This window comes from Dermacentor variabilis, chromosome 2 (assembly GCF_050947875.1).
Source record: "Dermacentor variabilis isolate Ectoservices chromosome 2, ASM5094787v1, whole genome shotgun sequence".
In the NCBI taxonomy this organism is placed as follows: Eukaryota; Metazoa; Arthropoda; class Arachnida; order Ixodida; family Ixodidae; genus Dermacentor; species Dermacentor variabilis.
Genome location: NC_134569.1, coordinates 49,322,992 through 49,343,235, shown reverse-complemented (window position 1 = coordinate 49,343,235; position 20,244 = coordinate 49,322,992). Strand labels below are relative to the sequence as shown.

Genomic DNA, 20,244 nt, shown 5'->3' with positions numbered 1-20,244 from the left:
GACTTGACAGAACAAAGTTTTCTTCAGCTTCAACAAACAAATGCCAACATTAAAGTTAGATTCGTAATAAATCCCCATTAAAAGGCTACCGCAGCCTCAGAACGCCGATTGCTATCAAATAGAGCGGTGACCCTGGGTCAGCGTCAGCATACGCTGATACTGGCCCGCTAGGAAAACGTTGTTCCACGACCGGCGTTAGCTCGAGACGACCCATTCGGTTGGAAGGGCGCCGCCATGTTTGCTTCCGTAAAGTTTGCAATGTTAGCAATTGCGCGTATAACATGGCGGCACAGTCATTTGCGATGACGTTGAATTGTGCGTAAATATGGCGGCGCGGTCAAATGCTGTGACGCCACATGACGATTTCCTTCCTTGCGACGTCACCCCAAACGTCAGCTGCCTCAGGCTCCTCCTTGTCGCCAAACTCTCCGTAAAGAAGGTTTTCGGGATCCTGAGCTCCGGCTACGCCGCGAGGCGCTGCACGGACCGAAGCGTGGGCACGAAAACAACACAAATGAAACAAGTAAAAAAACAAAATGAGCAGCGCCGCCTCGTGCGCAAGTTCCTGCGATGCGATCGCAAACAACCCAGGCAGCCGGAGGGCAGCCGCACTTCAAGCGCGGCTTCTTTCGGTCGGCTTCACCACCGGCAAAAATCGTCGTTAACAGCGACAACGCTCAATAACGAGCGCAAAAGCGGCACAATCGCCCGGGGTCACAAATGCGTAGTCCAGAATGTTTCGCTCCTTTTGTTATTTTTGGAAGAGAAACCGACCGAACGAGCCGCTAACCCTCGCGTCGCGAACGCCGATCGGCGTCGAAAGCTGTTTTGCGGGTAGCAAATCTAAATAACCCTCATATGTGGTGTGGGGTAAATACCCGACTCACCTGTGTGCCGCGGTGAAACTCAGCAATCCGATCGCGAGGCACGCTGGCACGGACCGGGGCACCCAAACAAGATCGCGGCCCACATGGATGCAAGCGTCGAAGGAAAACAAGGAGGCCCGGAGCGGAAAATATCGGAACTCCTTTGGCGGCGTCAAGCACGACCACACACAACACAGCACACAAGAGTGTAGCTCATGACGGGTAGACAATCCGGCGGTGTGGCAGCACTGGCTTCACCGACGCGGCGTTGTAGCATATTCCGAGACCAGCGGCGTCGGCGTCTCTTTCTTGGACCGCTGCTGTGTGTATACACCTTGGTCAATGCGGGCCGACGGCGGCAGCTCGCTGCGTCGGTAGCGGGGCACCCGGAGTGGGGGAAGGGTGAACAATCTCTTTACCGCTTTGGGATACAAAAACGCACGGCCACCACATTCATGCCACTTGATCAATCATTTCCGTACATAGCACTTTAGACCAAATAACAGGAGTCGTTGATTGGCCCGAGAGAGAGGTTGAGTCCAAGTATCACGAGTGGGAGGGGGGGGAAAGGCGACCGCGTAGGGGGAATCGGGAATGGTCTCGCAAAGATGTAAACAACCGCTGCCGTTGCCAGACGAGGACAACGCGACTGCGCCGCTGCCGGCGAAATCAAAATCGAAACTGCCGGCGCTGCGCGTTTCTTTGTCGACTTTTACTGATGTTTCTGCATGTTACAGTGCGTTATTCTTGTCCTCTCTGTGCAGTAGTCTCAAGAATGCGATTTAGCAGCTTTTATATGCTTAGGAATATTTGCTGGTCGTGATGCTGCGCAAGACCAATGGAAAAAATCATTTGCGAAAGGCGTGAGAGGGGCGGTTCGTTTGTTATTTGTTGTCACACGATTTCTAAACGATTCAAATGACACCATGCAATGCGCCACAAATCTCTTTTTCACGTTGGTGGACATTCATTGTCGTCACGTTTGTTAATTCCCGTTTGTCTGGCGCAGATATATTTATATTTTTTTTTTAGCTAACGTAACGTTTTCGCTCTTTGATGCGACAGAAGAAAACTGCTTCGCGTAACAGGTTGGTCGCTAAGATTTGAGCTTGCTTGATCTAAAGCTAGGGCTCAGGTAGCGTAGTGTCATCTAACTTAATGTAACGCCGGAATAAACACTGGTGTAAGAAGAACTGAGAATGTACGTGAGCAGCAGCTTTGACTGCGCTGTTTTCGATGTGAAACACGGGCGGCCGTGTCACATTGCCAATACTACGCGAAATAAACAATATGGGACATGTTATGAGACTTGCAACGAAATGCTTCTAAAGTTCACGGTACGTACTAAATGTGTCAGTGTCAGTACGCTTACATATTTAAAAAAAAAAAAAGAAGGAGCTTTACTTGTAATAATGGCGACGTTCCTATGCAACCTGTTTACATTATTTCGGCGTTAATGTGCCGCCCCTCACGCGTTCTTGTCGCCTTTACCCGTGGCAGTGGAGAAACACGCGTCATTGTACCGCGATAGAAACAATGTGTCAGGCAAAAGTGACAAGCTAGTATCTAAAACACTGTGCTCGTTCTTGCAGGGATTCGAAAGTGATTGATGACATTCCTTCACGTGTTTTGCAAGAGGGGCGTACTGCATTAATTCCGATCTTCGCGAACCACATGTTGTAAAGGCGCTGATACCTGCTAGCAAATGCAGGGGACGGTTTGTGTTAGAAACCCGTGTCCTTTGTATATGTTATAGAGCTTGTCCAAACTGTTGATCGTGTTAACACATGCCTGCAAAGGTCGTCTACTAGGAAATGAAAACTCGTTTGGCATTTTGTAAGTTTTTCTGCTCATATGTCTTGATGACGGCTTACAATTGAGTACAGTGTGTCATTTCAGAACCGCGCTCCCTGTTTTATTCTCTCAAATTATCCATGTCATTCTAGCATCATGTCCATGACAAGAACACTAGATCTACCTAACCTTTGGTAACGTCGGAGGTACTTTCGTCTCTGTCTTTTTCATAAAATATATTATTTTAACCCTGCTCTTAAAGAAAATCTTTTCACCACACCAAGTTACATCTCGTCTCGCATCGACCATCAACACAAAATTGAAGGGCCATCTTGTCGAACTAATGTGTGCCATTCTTCCTTTTTGCCAAGAACAGCCATTGAATGGACTGCCTTCCCACCTCCACAGCTTCAATTTGTGACACCACTAACTTCAACATCGCCGTTCAAAGTGCCTTATAGTTTGATTTTCTATTCTTTCCCTGTACTGCAAATATTGTATATTTTCACCACCCCTTTCTGTTGTGAAAGTATGTATAATAAATAAACAAACAAATAAATAAATGGTCGCTTCTCTTCTGCCATTCTAAACGTAGCAGCACCGTTTGCTAGCTTTTATTTATGCAGACGGTTGAGCTTATATTTGTCTTTATTGCAGGCATACCTATCGTGAGATGAAGATTTGCGCTGTTTCCTACTACACAGCTGGTGAGTTAATTCACACTGTCTTAATGTCAAATACAAGAAATGGGCCGGCTGTGGTATTTAAGTATGTAACTTTTCTTTTCACTTGTTAAAATTTCTATCTTCAGTTCAACACTTCGTGTTCAGTGTTTGTTGCTGTACAAAGTATTTGTTCATATGGCACACTGGAGTTCCTCATGTTTAAATGTATTGAATTTTATCGTATGTTTCTAGCCTTAATTGTGTAATATTTGAGGTTAGAATATAGACAACCAAAGGAAATATATCAGCTTTTTTTTTTGTTTTATGTCATGTCTTGTAATGCCAGGGTTGTCCCCTGTAACTGTTTCTGTACTACAAATGTTACTGAATCAATAGCATAATGCAGCCCATTAGCACTATGAAGTTGAAGGGCTATTTCAGCATTTAACGTTCTATTGCTTAATATTTATTTATCTATTTATTTATTTTTGCATTTGAAAAACTTTTTAATCACCTAAGAGTACTTATGTGCATGGTTAGAACACCTTTAAATTAGTTTCTAACCATTTAATGCCCTACAATAAGAGCTATTGCAAAAGACCGTTGCGGTTATCTAGTGTTGAATAACGCATTTATATTAACTACATTTATTGCTGTGCATCCATTAATTTGGAAGGCAAGACCGTCCCACACCGTATGGCAGCTGCAAAGCGGTTACTACTGCAGAGATGACAAGCACAATTTGTGCACCTGGATAGATGCAGCCATAAATTTTCTTGACATGTCCAGCCTTGTTAGAATCTTCATGTGCAAAGCAGTTTTTCCTATTCTACAGATGTTGGCACGCTGACACATTTTCGTTGGATAACTACACACAACATCAGTATGAGGCTTTCTCTTACTTAAGCATTGAGTTTGGACTCAGCAGCTTAGGACCAATATGTTGCAAGACTGCAGCAACCGGCTAGAAGAGGTTAAATATGTATATGTACTTAGTTTTATTCATAACTAAAAACAATAAAAACAAAAGCTTTGCTGCTTGGACTGTATTCGTGAACTTGTCTAATTTGTATCCATAAACCAGGCACGTATTCAAGGGAGTGCCCAAGGTGGCTCGGGGGACTGCCCCCTCCCATCCCAAAATGAAACTCTTTGCCCATTTTCGCAAACGAAAGAGAAATGCAAGTGCAAGCGGTGATGCACCCATTTCTCTCGCAGAAGAGATACGTACTTGCTCGCATACAAAGAAACTAATTTCCCCAACATATTGTCATAGGCTGGCATAAACATTATTGCTAATGTCAGTGTGCTGACTTGGGCAAGAGAGCCTAGTGTCAGTTTCGTGGTTTTTTTTCCCCCGCAAGACAAGCAGGGAAATTTCATATTGGATCCACACAAAGTGACCGAGTTTGAAGGGAAGTGCAAAGTGCTACAGGTGCGCATTCGGCATACAGAAATATCAGGGTAATTATGCTTCTACTTACTTAGACAAGCACTACATTGAAGCTTTGTACATTTCCTGTATCGACAACCTCTCTCAAGCGCCGCTCGAGAGATCGGACAACAACACTATACAGAGCTGTGAGAATGGCCATGTCACTATGCTAAATGGGGAGTGAGAGATTTGGTAGGCGAAATGGCAAGCCATGCAGGAAAGAAAGCTTCCAGGCTGTGCAATGGACACTCTAGTTGAATGTCATAGAGACCTGTCACACACTCCTCAAATGATTCATAAGGGTCAGCACTGAAGAGAGTAAAGAAATATTTGCAAAACATGACAGCTGAAGAGCAGGTTAATCGGCTGGATCTCTTGTCCATTCATGGGGGGCCAGATAGCGTCAACGAAGTTATCTCCATGTTTATGGAGAAGCTTCAGCATATGAAAATTGCAATGTGAAGCAAATATTCGGACAAGGGACATAACTACATTGTTTAAAAGAAAACAGAACTGTATTAAAGGCAGGACCATTATTACGGTCATACTGTTAAAAGCACATATGTAGGAGATGGCCTGGCATAGTAGAATCATCATGTCTTCTCACTCAATAATCTTGTGCCTCCTAAATCTGCAAGCGTATACATTGTTGCAGCGCTGTATAAAATACTATATCTATAGTCGAGCTCCAACCCTCATTTATGGCTGCCGTTGTGTCCTGTTGCTGCATCTTTTGCCACCATGTTGGACATTTTGTGTTTGTTGGGTGCGTTAAAACAAATCTAATAAAAAAAAAAGACAGACCAGAGCTGCATATATTTATGTAATCCATGATTGGTGCTCCTTCCCAAGTTTGCTTGCCTATATATAATCAGCTAGATGCCATTTATGTCATAATATATGAAAGCACATCAAACACACGAAGAGGAAAGCATGACGTGTTAGTTAATACCTATATTGGATTAAGTGTTCCACTATGAGGCGTACAGAACATTGTGCCACCTTGACTACATAGTTTGAATTACTTGGGCATTAGATGCATGTGAATGAATGTTAATTTCCATCAGACAATTCTTGTTCTGTGTGTGAGGTATTCTAGTACAACTTTGTAATAAATAAATTAATATATATATATATATATATATATATTGGGGAGAACAGATTGTTCAAAGCACTGGGGGCTTAGATTAGATCTCCGAAAAATGATAAACATTTTGGCTATGTGCCTGCCATAAACAAAGGGAATTCAGTACCTATCAGAATCAAGTTTATCAGTAGGCTGAAGCATTCCAGTACAGGGAAATGCAGCAGGAGGTCCTGAAGTCAAGAAATGGTAATGGTCTCTGGGCTTCAGGGCCTCGTGAAGGACCTCCTTGACTACCCTTTTTACTTGATTTACACAAGATAAGGCATAGCTGCAGCAAGTAATACAATCCAACTTTGATATAGCTTGCGAGCATGTGACTTATGATTAAAGAAAGCAAGGAAATCTAAAATAATTCTCACCGATATCGGCTTTCGATGAGTGTATGCTTATGATGAATGTTGGATGCAGTGAAGGTATTTTTGTGTTAGATACAACTTCGTTATAATGGAGTTAAAATGTATATAAAGTAGAAAGCTATTATTATTGGAGAACTGTAGTAGCATAAACAATGAATTAATCGCAGATACATTGACAGGAACGCTCAAGAGCTGTAAAAATGTGCAAGACAAAAATTCACTAATACTGAAAATGCGAAGTTAAAAATTACGTTTATTAACTACTTTCACTAAGGTATTACTAACATGATAAATGGAATGATCATGAATATTTCCTTTTCTTTGAACAATATGGAAGGCTTTCCAAGATTTCTGTTATATGCTGGTCCTTTGCCTTTTCCATCAGCACCACATGCAGAATTTTGTCCACTCATTGTCCACTCACTCATTGTGAGAAAGGCGACAGTCAGCCTTCCTTCAAACATGCAACAGTGATAGAGTAGGCAAAGGATCAGGTACAAGAGAAATGTGGCAAACCTCCCATATTTTAATACAAGAATATGTGCATGTGAATATGTGCAAATATGTGCATTTCATTTGTGCCACATATGTTAGGCTTAAACACAACAACTAGCAAACACTTTGGTGCTTTGTGCACTTGTAACTGTTAATATAGATGTCATATTCAAGTTATGCTAATGGCAAAGGTGAGTTTAACGTGTATTTTTTGTCCAGAAATGTCTGTGCTTTGATTAATTTTGTCTAGTTCCAGTCATACTGAAGAGAAGGAAAGGTAAAGTTGGGGACCAAATTGCTGTTGACAGCTACGTGCATTTGATAGCACACATTTATGTAGTCAGTTAATTCTGATGTGCCTCCACTGGGAAAAGTACATAGGCCAGTATGCCTGTGTCGGCGAGAGACTCTTGTACTGCGTGGGGTGTTAGGTTTCCCAGAAATGCTGCAATCAACTTCAGTTGTTGTAAAATTGGGTTATTAAATGTCATCTTTCTTTTTCTTGGAAGGAGCACTGACAATGAAAATTTTATCTTCCTCTTTTTGGCTTTATTAAAGAGCACTCCATAATGACAGTGTGGGGCCTCAGTTCCTTGAACACGACTAAATCATAATTTATAGCATCATTTAATGCAACTAAATAAAAATGCGTGCTAAATGGAGCACTGCTTCCAAGCATTGGGGTGTGGTGAGCAGGACTCTTTCATGCATCTGCCGTAGTAGCTCAGTGGTTACAGCATCGCGGTGCTGAGCATGGGGTTGCGGGTTCAATCTCGGCCATGGCAGCCTCATTCCTACAGTGCATTGGTTGCACGCTAAAAAGCCCCAGGTAGTCAGAGTTGATCTGGAGCCCCCCACTACGACATGACTAATAACCAGATTCTGGTTTTCGCTCGTAAAACTCCAGAATTAAACTTTTCTTTAAGCATCCATGCATTGCAAGTGCCATATGTAATGGTCACATGTCATCACAAACTGCTGATGTGAACGTCAATGTTGCAAGCCACACACTCTCTGTGTTGCTGAAGGCAGGATGTGCTATTCATCAACCAGTCATCCCTCCTTCACTCTGTACTTCTCCCCATTTGACTCAAGATAAGCCTGGTCTACTACTCTAACTGTGCTACTGCACTGAAGGGCATTACGAAACATCGGATGCCCTTCTCTGCTTATCTTCCCTGTTATCCAGTTGAGTGCCTGATGCACTCAGCTTTTGGAGGTGAAATGATCATGGTGTGGCTCGCAACCACTGCACTGGGTTAACTAACCTGTGCATCATTGATATCACATGACCATAACCTTCAACTTTCATGGTGTATAGAGGAACCCTAGGCCTGTGTAACTACAGCGATTCTTTTTGCTCCATTTTATTAGATATCTTACTAACCACCACTCACAACTGGCCAATCCAGGTGATAACATTGGCAGAGCGCTTTTTGGACCACTGAAGATGTGCGATGAGAAAGACAAATGGAATAAAAACATATCATGGCCATGCTCAACACATTCAGGCACCTCCAGATGAATCGATGGAATTGATTGCATAAAAGTGTAGTATAAGTCATCATTTGCTTCATGCTTGAGAAATCATTGAGAAAACATTTGGCAGACTGGCGTACCATTCTAGTGTGATATAAAAAAAATTGACTTATAAATTATGTGCGTCACTGAATGTGTTCAAATTTTGCCTGCTTGCTGTGGGATGCATACAGATTAATGCAACGTGCAGTTCAGGTTCTGAAACTTGGTGTCGTGGTGTTTTTTAGTTAATGTGTCCGGTAAAATTGGTTAACTTGTCAGATGCTTCAGTTGCAGTTGTATGACAGACAATAGCCGGGATTACGCAAGAGCTATTCCACTCTGTTTTTATTCCAAATCTGCCATTAGCCCTCCATGATAGATCAAAATATCTCGTGCAGGGCCAGAGCCATTTTGGCATATTACAGAGGCCTTATGCCAGATTTGGAATGAAAATGGAGTAAGAATATTTTTACAATATCCTGGCCAATAAGAGCTAAACATTTGATTACGTTGATATGGTGAATACATTATGGCACAGATTTATATAGCTACTAAATTCTGATACTGTATCCTGTCGGAATGCACACGCACCGCAATATTCCAGAAGTGACATTTATGTGACGATTACGCATGCGCTAACGGAAAGTTGTGTGAAGAGGGCACTTCTGCTTTCGCTAACTTTCGTGGGCCCTTTCCCTACTTCCCTTTTCTGGTAACACTCCCTCTCCCCACAGCTAAAGATCAAACATAATTCCTTCGAGGCTCTTTTGTCTTTCGGCTAAAGAGTCTGTGACTGGCCACATCTCAACTCAGCTGTGGAAGCTGCCGGCACCATCCCCTCTGCAGCACCCCAAGACCAAGAGTGGGGATCCACACTTGGTGAGCTGAACCATTATAAGCCCCTTGTGTGCTTCCCCTATTTTGTGGTTGTAACCACAGCTGCGCAGAACAGTCTGGCACTGTGGTTTTGTTGTTGCCTGCTTTTCTTGTCGTTAGTGTGTAACTAAGGTGAATAAATGCCATCAGTTAAAGATTTGTCCCTGTCGTCACTGGCCTGAACCCACTGCAGTCGCGACTCACTAAGAAACGTAGGTTAGGGTTCACAGCTCTCGACTGCTAGGGCTGCTGCGAAAGTGCTAGCAAGCAAATGCCGCTTCTCTGGTGTGGTGCGATCCAGAGAAGGGTCGATTTCGCACACACGAGCTTAAGTGATACCTCTATAACCTTTGCATGATTCATACACCCCATTATGCATATAGCTGGGACTGACTTGGGGATTTTGTGGAGGTTTACTAAGACCAAGGTCGCTATGTTCATGGCGCATGAGTATTGGCCCTGCCACTGCTTCAATGTAGCAATGAGTGGAATGGCGAGGAGAATGCCATTGCAGATTTCTCTAGGGAAATTTAGGGGGACGTTCGAGGGTGTATCTTATCAACTGCACTCACGCACTGTGTTAGCTCAGTGGCTGTGGCATTCTGCTGATGAGCATGAGGTCATGCATTTGATCATAAACCCAGTATTGTTCTGGCATGTTAAATCCCATGATTTCCTCACTCAACTACGAAAAAAAAAAAGAAAATTTTACATGTTCTTTTTTCTCATTCTCTCATTTGCTCGTTCCTGTAATTAGGTTTGTACAACCTGGGTGCAAGTGAAATTGAGAGACTAGGCGTATCAGTGGTACTCTGGAAACCTGCATCTGAGGTGTGTACCGTGTTTCCGGACTTGGCATTGAATCTCATATCAGGAAGTTAGGTACTGGTTTGAGCACATAATGTTTGCTAAAAAAAAAGAATGAAAGCTATATTTTAAATCATTAAGTTTTTCTCCGAAGTATACCTGCCCAAGAATGTGTTTGAAGTCTGAAAATGTTTAAGTACTTGGCGACATAACTAATCAGCCTACAGTTAGAGACATTAAATCGGCTTGCAGTGGTGAAGTATCTCTTCAAAACTATAATTTGATTTGCCTGATGTAAAAGGATTGATTATTACTGGAGAAAAAAAACTTCCCTTCTTGAATTTTGTGCTAAAACCGCAGCCCCAATGTGTCTGTGCTACTCACAAATTTTGAAGTAATTTATCGTAATATGGCCATTTTTGCGCAGTAAATGTTTTTGGAACTTGCTCGGTTAAGTCTTTAATTCCTGTAGAATGCAAAGTTCTTTGCCGATTAATGTTTTACTAGACTCCAAGTAGACGCTGTCAAAGCACATGACATTTTGGCAAGCTGGTGCAGGAACTTGAGGACAACGTTCCAACTTGTCTTGTTTTTTGATGTTCTTTGGCTTGGCAAGCCTCCTCCCTGGCCAAGAATGGCCATTTTGCTATTGCAGAAGGGTAGTTTAGAAATACGGCTTTACTTAATATTCATCATGTTGCCTTTGTTTCCTGAAGATTACAGGGCTAGTCAAGTGTCTTAAATGCAGCTATTTCCCCATTATTCTCACCACTGAGGTGTATTTCGTTTTGTATAGATGTGGTGAAAAAGAAAAAAATATCTTAAGCATCTTTTAAGAAGGTGCAGTGTGTAAGCCTCTCACACAAGTGTAAAGTGTCCACTTTGTTTACAGGCTTGTGTTTGTTTTTTGCAGACTTTAGTTGCCAAATAAACCCTGCTAGGGAAGTGCCCACACAGGGGAGAGACATCTCTCTTCACTGCGTGAGGAGTGCAACACTTGACGATGCTGTGCCTTTGTGAAGTGTTTGGCTGAATGAAACTCCCCTGTAAGACAGGACTGCTTGTTCAGGTGCCGCAAAGGAGTCTGACAGCTAGGCAGAGGTTAGCTTCTGAGCCTTTCAGATGCTTCTTCTCGATCGTGGCACGTGATGTTGTGGTTCACAGAGGTATGGAGCGGGATTTTTTCGGAAACACTATCACAATAACCTGTCCACCTGGGTAAGTGCCCCATTCAAATGTCCCTTAAATGTATGAGGAACAGAGGTGCAAACATGTGTTTGAGGCTAATGCCTCAAAACTTGTCAGTCTATAACTGCCATGCGTACACCACAAGGTGTACACATTATTGAGCCTGGTGCTGGACTTCACGACAAGACGTATGATACATTAGGGTTCTTTGTGTTAATCTTTATTGTAGAAGTCCATTTCTGTAGTACTAGAATGCAATTTCACCTGGTGTTTCTCCACAGTGACAGGCTCCTGACATGAAAGGAAAATTCCTTTGTACTGTGGAAGTCCTGGTACTTGTTGAGACAGCAGTATTTTCCACATAAAGCACCTTTAAGTTGATTCTTTATTTTGATTGCATTCCGCTGATTATTACAGACTTTCAGTGGCAGGGGTATGCCATTTAGTTTTTGGCCTAGACCACTCTGAGGGAAGGAAGGAGGAGAGGAGAGACAGCGGGAAATTCCTGAGAAGGAGGTTCACTGTGATTAGGTGGAGCGAGCGCTGACATTTATCACCGCCGCAGCTGCTGGGAAAAATGGAAAGGACACACCTAGGTGGACATGTGGAGAGGGTAGCGTCGACCCTTCTGCCGAAAGACATAGCTGCAAGAAGGTGAATAGACAGTGATGCACTGTTGAAATGCCTGGGCAATGTGCCATATGTTTGGAAACAATTCAGGGAGTGAAGTGTCAATGCAAAGAGGGCCCAACATACAAAAGGGTGCGCCTTGCTATTGTGTCTCGATGTGGAGGCAAGGTGGCAGCGTCAGCAGGAGAATCGCAGAGAAGTACTACTATAAAGGTAAAGAGCGAGCCAAACTCACCCATGCTACCAGTTACATCTCGCTCAAGTGCAGCATGAGCAGCCACCCAAGTTTTCTTCTTTTTTTTCTTTTTTTTAAGAACAGTTTTCATTTTATTGTGATAGCAATTATATGGCCACTCCTTGTGCACTTCCGCTGTCGGCATCGCCTTAGCCATGAAGTTCCGTATCAAGTCCAAGGGCGATAACACCGTTGCCGTGCGCCCTCCGCTGTATGTGCGAGTGAAGTCATGCGAGGGAAGCCGATGATCGCGGCTCAAACTCACCCGTGCGAAAGAAACGAAAGCAGGCAGGAAGTGCGCCATCTCTTGTCACGTGCGAGGCATCGGAGGAAGGGTGAGAGGGGGCTACTCCAGTTGCAAGTGCACGTGTGGTGGCTGCTCATGCTTTCTCGGTCTTATCTTGAGAGCAATATGCATAGGGAGCAGAGTCTAGGTGCTTCGGCAGCTCATAGCTTTGTGCATGCTGTGTGTCCTTGGCGCTCACTTTTCATCGAAGCGCTGTACAGCACGAATGTCACTTTGCTTACCGCTGCTGACGCGTTTCCTCATGCCAGCACTTTGACTGTGCATTTCCACGGTCATCAAGTCAGATGTGTTCATGCTTGCTTGTGCGTGTGTGACACCAAGCTTGTTAACTAGTGTGCCTGTGTTTACAAGCCTATATGGCCGATAAAACTACTATCCTTACTTCACATAGCTGTCCACTAATTTGCTGTCGCAATCGATGATTCGCCTTGCAGATGAAACTGTGACTATGTTTTTATGTTGCCATATACCGTGAAACGCCTTTATAACTAAGTGCTTGGGACCTCCAAAATCTTTCGTCATACAGATCACTTTGTTATAAAGATCACACACCATACCGCTCACAATAGAATAGGCTATGCACGTTCAACAAGAGAAAACCTTTATTTAACATGAATTCAAGGGAGACTGTGAAATAATTCGCTAATATTTCATGACACTTCATCTGATAGAATATGCAAGTGCAGTCAACCTTATTTTGCACCAAAGTTCACTGCATACTCCACAGCAAAAAAGGGGAGTGATGCAAGATAAAGCTGCACATTGTCAAGTCTTGCTATTGCCCCCCTAAAGTCAGAATTCTTGGTTCATTTGCCGGCTCTGCATTGCTGTTGCTTTCGTTGATGTTCGCATCCTTTCCACTCTAGATGGCTTTGAAGATATTACTGGTTGCCAGTGATGATTTTGTCAGTAATGATGTCAGCGAGTAATGATTTGTCAGCGATCGCACCAGCTACTGCATTACAAGCAGCGTACAAGTCGATTCTGGAGCAGTGCAGCACGACTGTAATGCTCACTGACATTTGCACGCTCGTCAAGTGCGTCACTAGCATTGCCGTTAGGTCTAGCGCAGAGCACAACTCAATGGCGTATGCGGAAGGCAGTGGTGGCATCGTTACGCAGCGATTTGTTGTAAAGCAACAAATCAGCTAACTTCCTCCCGTGTACAGTCAAATTTGTTGCTGTGGTCTTCGTTGTAGAGGCAGTCACAATAAATATGAAAGGTAGGAATGTGGCCAGGACACAGTCAGTCCTTCGTTATTCAGGTCATTTCATTGTAGAGGTGTTCATTGTAGAGGTGTGGAGAATAAAATCGGTGATGCTATACTGTAATTATGGTTGAAGGCAAGTTCGGCCTTCAGCTCTCATTTTCATTGCTAATAAGTCGCATTCCTATGATAGTGCAGAATCACTGGCACGATTACAAAAGAGTAACATGCCAACCAATAACAAATTTGGTGCTCGCCCATAGTGACCTGTTAGGAGTAGAGAATTGAGGTCGTTTCGCAGTGTGTGAATCAGGACAGCTATGCAGTGTTCAATCTTTAGAGATGCTTCTTGTCCTGACAAGTTGACGCCTAAAAAAAAAAATAATAATAATAATAAATAAAAAATAAAGAAGAAACCCTGAAAGTGAACATTTTACCGATGCAAAACCTTAGTTGAATACTGGCAAAGTATAACTGAGGACATGTTTACTTGTACGTGATAAATTTACATAAAATGACCTGTGAAGTTCTTTAGAGTTAAAGTTCAGCTTTCTGCCCAAGCTTGCAGTGACCACACCATGCCTCATAATATATATAAGTGAGGCAAATGCACAGTGACCATGCAGTAGCCATGCAGATCTGTGTAGTAAGAACATGCTGCACGGATCTTGAGCAGTGTCTCCTGTTAATTCTTCAGTGTTTCTTTTCGGTCATTCTTTTTCCTAATTTCTCTTATAGTTTGCCAACCACTAGAAGTGCATCGCTTGCGCAATTGTCCTTGTATCACACCGGACTGCCAACATTTTAATCACAGGGTCATGTCGTGCGTTGTTCTTTTTAGATGACCATTTCATGATTAATTGAGAACCATTTCAGCTCATTTATTGAATGAAGTGATAATGAATTGTGAAGAGTAAAATAAAGTGGAGGCACGCCAGGGACCAGTACATTACATTTGTTGTTAATTGCTCAATATCATTCTTATTGGGCACTGCATGTCTTAGCTGGTACTTCAGATTTGTGTCACAGCGCTTGGTTATTGAAGAAAAGCAGTGAGTGATTGAGTTGGTGTAGAGATGGGGTATTCTGACTTATATGCACACTTGTAAACAGGATTGCACCACTGAGCTGTAGCGACCATATCGGTAAGCACTAATTGAAAAATGTGAATTGAACTGGGGGAAGTGTTACTGGTAAAGTTTGCGAGGAAAAATGGAATAACTTCTTCAGTCACCCACTCGACAGGCACACATGATAGGCAGTAGGACTTTACGACCTCAAGCATGTCCCTGCACGCAACACTCTTGGTAGATGCATGCTACTGGAGCCAACATGAAATAACAAGGGGACTTCTCTTCATCGGTGCAATAATTGCTCTTCTTGGCACCTATTTCCTATGGTCACCCCTACTTTTTGGCAGAACTGGCACCAGAACCCCTCTTCATCTGTCGTTCTTTCGCTGTCACTAATAAACACCCCTTCTTCATGAATATTTCAACTTCCCGGACCCTACACATCCCCTTATTGCTCTTTCCCATTATTGTAGTCTGGGGAAGGTGAGCTATATATACATGCTGCCAAGGAAAGCACTTTTTGCCTTGATGAAGACAAGTTTCCTTGTCAAAATGTTGGCCCCAGCAACAGCCCTCCGGAAATATCCCAAACACAGCTAATCACTTCGTCTTCATCTTGCTGTGAGCCTTTGTCCTTTCCATTGGTGTTTGTTCAACCTTTGTTGCCGCCTGTCATTGCTCGGCTTATGAGATATGACATGTTTGCTGCAACAGTAGTGCTGTCACATTGGTGCAGTCACATTACATTTTACTGCTTGTCCTGGGGTCACTGTTTTTACCACTGCAGGAGAAACGTCCCCTCAGCACAGACCTGTTTTTCTGCCAGCTCTCAGCTCGAGGTGCAAATTTTCCGTGCCACTGTTGCCGACCGCACAGAAAGAGCGTGGCTATCATGGTCCTGCAAGATCTCTTATCTCTGCACGAGCATCGGGGCTTTGTGATGAGCCACAGAGATTTTCTGCAGCCGCCTGGAAGTGTTCGTTTTTCCCGCTCGGCCTCTAGAGATAAGATTCGTGTCACAGCGGAGGAAGTGCTTCCTTGCAGGGAGGGCAAGACCACTTCGAAAACGTGGACTTTGTCCAAGGCACTGATCTGCCATTGGGGCTTCTTGTGTTGTTCGTTCCTGTCTGGCATGTGCGTGTTTGCGTGTGCCTGCTTACGGTGGTATTTATACAACAGTGAAATTGGGCTGTTGCAGTAAATGTGTGAGTTGTGTAAGCACAGATAACTGCTAAGCATTAAATAAGTGACCTAATTACATGGAGAGATACAAAGACTTTATGTTGAGTGGGAACAGCATGTGAAGAGAATAATTATCATTGATACAAAGATACATAGATACAAAGACTTTATGTTGAGTGGGAACAGCATGTGAAGAGAATAATTATCATTGTAATGATTGCTTCACTTAGCAGCAGCAGGTCTTGAAGCATTGGCCATCACGGACCAGCTTGCAGATTATCGGGCACACCTTTGGGTTTGTATTTTTTTTTTATTGAAGGAAAAATTTTGCATTGTTAATTTGAAACAAGATGTCATGCTGAGACCTTGGCAAGAAAAGGCATGTCACGTTTCAATCTGCCAGGGTTATGTTTTACGTGCTTTTCACATTATTCACACTCTACTGTCAATGTGAAATGTGGCTTCTTAAGGGTTTTAGAGGACTCAAGTTTTATTGAAAACAGCCCAAGTCCCTATTTGCGATCATTGTCAACACAGTACCACTTCTTGTGTTCAGTTTGAGCCATCTCAAACTTAAGAATGTGGCTTCATTCAAGTAGTTGGAAATGCCCTTCCAAATGTTTCACTTGCTGTTTCTATGACAATGCTTGTCACTGCAAGGTCTCCAGTTCAGTAGACCTTTCGAACTATTCAAAAGCCCCGGGGGTCTCAAATCATAAGATTGAGGAACACTTTCTGCTCTTTACCAAACGACAGAAATTATTAACCTTCAAATAGCTAGTACAGGATGGTGACACAAGCTGTTTGACAGTTTGTTTTTATTTCTGCATCTTGTATTTGTGTATTGTCGATAAAAATTTGCCTGCTGTATCATTTTAGGGTGTGCGTTCACAAGCTTTCATCCTTCTTTTTTTCAGAATAATTCTGTCATTGCATTGAAGAGCCAGGAAGTGCACAGCAGCATGTGAGTCAACTGATATCAACACATGCAATATGTTGTGGGTGATGTATGAATACAGAAATATTTTCTTATTCATCAAACAGAATGGCACCTTTCCTTGTCCCGATTTCTATTGACAGTCCAATGTCATGGCCAATTATCATGTTATTGCAGTCTGCTCAGTCTGTTTCATATTATATTTAGAATGAGCCTTTTATTTCCCTAGGAAGGCAGTTTGAAACAGCATAGTGTAAACTGCCATTAAGCCAAACCTGCTTAATCCCTTAGCCATATTGTTTTGTTAAGAATATTCTTACCCAGAATGCCTTTCCTTGCCATTGATGAAGATCCTTGTTGCGAAAAGCAGGTGATTTAGACAAAAATATTAACTGACTCATAGAATAAATAAATGTAGGTTACTGAAGTTTATTGTATCCCATAATATAAGTGCACCAACCACCAGCTAGTAATCAACAATTATGGAACAAAATATATAGAGAAATTTTTAGTCTTTTTCACATTAGCTGCGCAAGTTAACAGCATGTTATTTGACTATAGGAGCTTTGGCAGCGTGTGGTGCAGCTAAAAAAAAAAAGGGATTACGCAGAGTTGCTTTCCAACTTATTCCATTGACTGTCTTCAAAACCAGCTTGTCTCCTAAAAAACATATATTCAAACAACTCAGCCGGTGAGCTTACATTGAACTCCTTATAGGGTGCAGAAAGAAACATTAGCGGATTCAGCAGAACACTGTTGACATAAATTTTATTCCACTGGCAGTGTCATCCCGTGAGCTTTCCTCTTTGTCTTTTTCATCCGAGCAGCTACTGAGCTCAGTCATTGTCACATTTTAACGCGATAGCGTTAAGGAGCTCGTGTCGCAGAAAAGCCGGTGTCGTCGGCGTCCGCGGCGTTGGCCGTGAGCGATAAATCACGGCAGGCACTTCATAAATAAAATGCAACTTCCAAGATGGGCTGGGTGGGAATCGAACCAGGGTCACCGGAGTGTGAGACGGAGATGTTACCACTGAGCCACGAGTTCGATGCTTCAAAGCGGTACAGAAGCGCCTCTAGTGAACGCGGTGTTGCCTTAGAAACGAGCTGTTTCTAAGGCTCAGGCGTGCGTCGCTTGCTCAGGCGCACATTGCGTTGTCGCGCCGAACGCTGCGTTGCTCGACGCTCACCGCATTCGATGCGGGGCGCGTAGTCGCTGCGCCGTAGCCCATTGTCTTACACCCCTTGGCGGGTCGACGGGAACGCTGTCGCGTTCCACTCTTGAAGGCGAAGCTTAAGCGTCCTCCAATTTTTCTTTCACTTCGGCAAACGATGTACACCTCGGTGTCTGAACTACAACTGTAAGACGAAGCAGACGAAGAAGTTCCTCTTTTTCAGAAGATGAGCCGGCAATACACGCATAGCTTCCATCAGATGCCATTTTGAAACCACCAGTTGCCACATGAAAAATGTGCTCCAGAGGCAGAAGAAAGAAGTCACTGTGCCTTTATAGTGTCCTCTGCCAACCGAAACACCAGTTAAGCTGCGGACGAGCTGCACTTGTGCTTTGGGGACACAAGGGCTTGAACAAGCAGGGCTCATCCAAAACGGTTTAGGGGTTAAGCCAAATTCTCGAACATAGGGAACAGTGTCTGAGAATTTGGTTGTTTTCATTTAAGCCTAATGTAAAAAAAAATACGCTTAAGAGGAAGCTTTAGCTCAGGTGCTCCTGTCTAAATACATGTAAAAGGAGAATTCGTTTTTCTTGGCAGCCACTGCACCAAATTTGACCAGGGTTTGTTACATTTAAAAGAAAAACTTAAAATCTAGTGACTGTTGGTTTCAAGTTCTTGATTTAGATTGTCAATTTGTTATTAAAGATTGGCAAAAATAGAAAATTTTCACAAAACGAAACTATCAAGTTTACAACTCTGTAACTCGGCAAGGAAAAATGATATCCCAATTATGTGAACTGCATCTAATAGTACATCTAAAGTGGACAAAATTGATATGTTACACATGAATCTGAAAAAAATTCAGTAATATGGAAATACAGCTTTTGCAGAACTCTTGTACACAACGCAACAAATTCACCTAAGATATAAATTGACATATCTAATTTGTCTGCTTTGAATAATGTAATGGATGCCATTTACCTAACCGCAATATCTTTTCTTGATGCAGAGCTATCAATTTGTACACTTTGTGCTTCTATATTTTTCAAACATTCGTATTTTTGAAAATAATTTTAACAAAATTCAGGCCCTAGATTGAAATTTCTCTTCCAACAGTCACTAGGATTTAACCTTCTCTCTCAAATGCAACAAATTTCATTAAGATCGGTCCAGCGGTTATCTCAGAAAAATGTTTGTGTTTTTCATGTATTTGAATAGGCCGCGTCGGAGTTGGGCTTGAGCTAAAGCTTGCTCTCAACACAAACCTCTTAGTCGGTTAAGCTGAACTTCCGCCGCCACCACTGACAACTGAACAAGTGGGCCTGATTCGCAGATACGAAGGAAGTTACTCTGCTAGCCACATAAGGAGCAAATAGTGTTTCTGTAGACTCGAATAGCTGCGGTTAAACGCCTATACAACAAAAGCCCCTACAAGGAAATTACCTGCATAACGAAGAATTCATTATAACCCGACTGAATTCCAATCTTTCATATGTGCTGAGAATGCTTCTACAATGAAGGCCACCAATAATGAATTTTCCTCCATAAAGAGGGAATTTAGGCATCTACAATGGCTGATTTGTTGGTTAGCAACAGACGCTGCACATGATGCCACCACTGCCCTGCGCAGATGCCACTGAGCTGCACTCTGTGTCACTGCTAATGAGAGCTTTAACAATGCACCTGACAAGTGCACTGATGCCAGGGAGTGTTGCAGTCCTGTAGCACTTTTTTTAACCATGTCATTTAGAACCCGTGTCAATGAAACAATGCGCATTTGAGAGTCAAGTGTGTTAACCACTAAGCTACTGCGGAACAACAGTGCTGAAAAATTAGTGCAAGCTAACTTTGTGCTCCACACTGACTCTGAGAGCAGTGGTGTCTGTGCATGTATTTCGGAGGCCAGAACGAGCAATACTGCAATAGATGAAGATTACATTTATGTGTATAGGGACTGAGGTTAGGTCCATTACAACAATGTGTGAGTCAGCGAGCAAAAGGCCTGGGAACCGTTCTGACTGATGGCAGGAGTTGAAGAGGCTCTTTTTTTAATTCTTCTTCTGACCTCGCGGCTCACAGCACGAGGCACGAGACACACGTGCCGGAGCATGCCATATTAGAAAGTTGCCGAGAAAGGTGGTGATGGTTGCTATAGGGCACAGACTTGTGTTGCAACACTGTCATTTTGAAGTCATCGTAGGGGCTTGTGTCATAGGGTGCGTCCATAATGTCTTGGAACTCCCCAACCACCTCTGGAGGGAGTGCCGAGACAGCGTGAAGGAACCTCGCACGCTGCGAGGTAATGCGCCAAAGGTCAAAGATGGCCTCCACCTGAGTAAACCAGGCTGCA

At 43.1% G+C, this 20,244-nt stretch overlaps 2 protein-coding genes across 13 annotated transcripts in view; one reads left to right on the top strand and one right to left on the bottom strand.

Moving 5' to 3' along the window:
- The window catches only part of LOC142571809 (insulin-like growth factor 1 receptor), a 216,552-nt gene extending 215,119 nt beyond the window's left edge, over positions 1-1,433 (bottom strand). For all 3 annotated transcript variants that reach the window (XM_075680435.1, XM_075680437.1, XM_075680438.1), the window contains exon 1: positions 888-1,433. The gene's annotated coding sequence lies outside the window, so the exon portion shown is untranslated. The remainder of the gene's footprint in view (positions 1-887) is intronic.
- A 49-nt stretch (positions 1,434-1,482) lies between these two features.
- On the top strand, positions 1,483-16,831 carry LOC142571810 (uncharacterized). Of its 10 annotated transcripts, none has more exons than XR_012825954.1 (6): positions 1,483-1,954; positions 3,318-3,367; positions 9,064-9,158; positions 9,913-9,986; positions 10,876-11,063; positions 15,391-16,831. XR_012825954.1 is itself a non-coding variant. In XM_075680443.1 (5 exons), exons 1-4 carry the CDS (start codon positions 1,923-1,925, stop codon positions 9,949-9,951), a joined length of 216 nt encoding a protein of 71 aa, XP_075536558.1. In that variant the 5' UTR covers positions 1,486-1,922; the 3' UTR covers positions 9,952-9,986; positions 16,703-16,831. The 10 variants fall into 10 exon arrangements, 5 of the variants coding, with proteins under 5 accessions (XP_075536558.1, XP_075536557.1, XP_075536554.1 ...); XR_012825957.1 differs by having other exon boundaries at positions 1,517-1,954; positions 9,014-9,158; XR_012825955.1 differs by having other exon boundaries at positions 1,519-2,203; positions 9,014-9,158.
- Positions 16,832-20,244: the final 3,413 nt, after the last annotated feature.

Excerpts from the sequence above, each read along its gene's own strand:
- LOC142571810 (XM_075680439.1), top strand. The coding sequence starts at position 1,923 with ATGCGACAGAAGAAAACTGCTTCGCGTAACAG. Across the intron at positions 3,368-9,063 it reads TGTTTCCTACTACACAGCTG|AGTCTGTGACTGGCCACATC; the intron begins GTGAGTTAATTC and ends TTTCGGCTAAAG. Across the intron at positions 9,159-15,390 it reads AGAGTGGGGATCCACACTTG|GAGAAACGTCCCCTCAGCAC; the intron begins GTGAGCTGAACC and ends TTACCACTGCAG.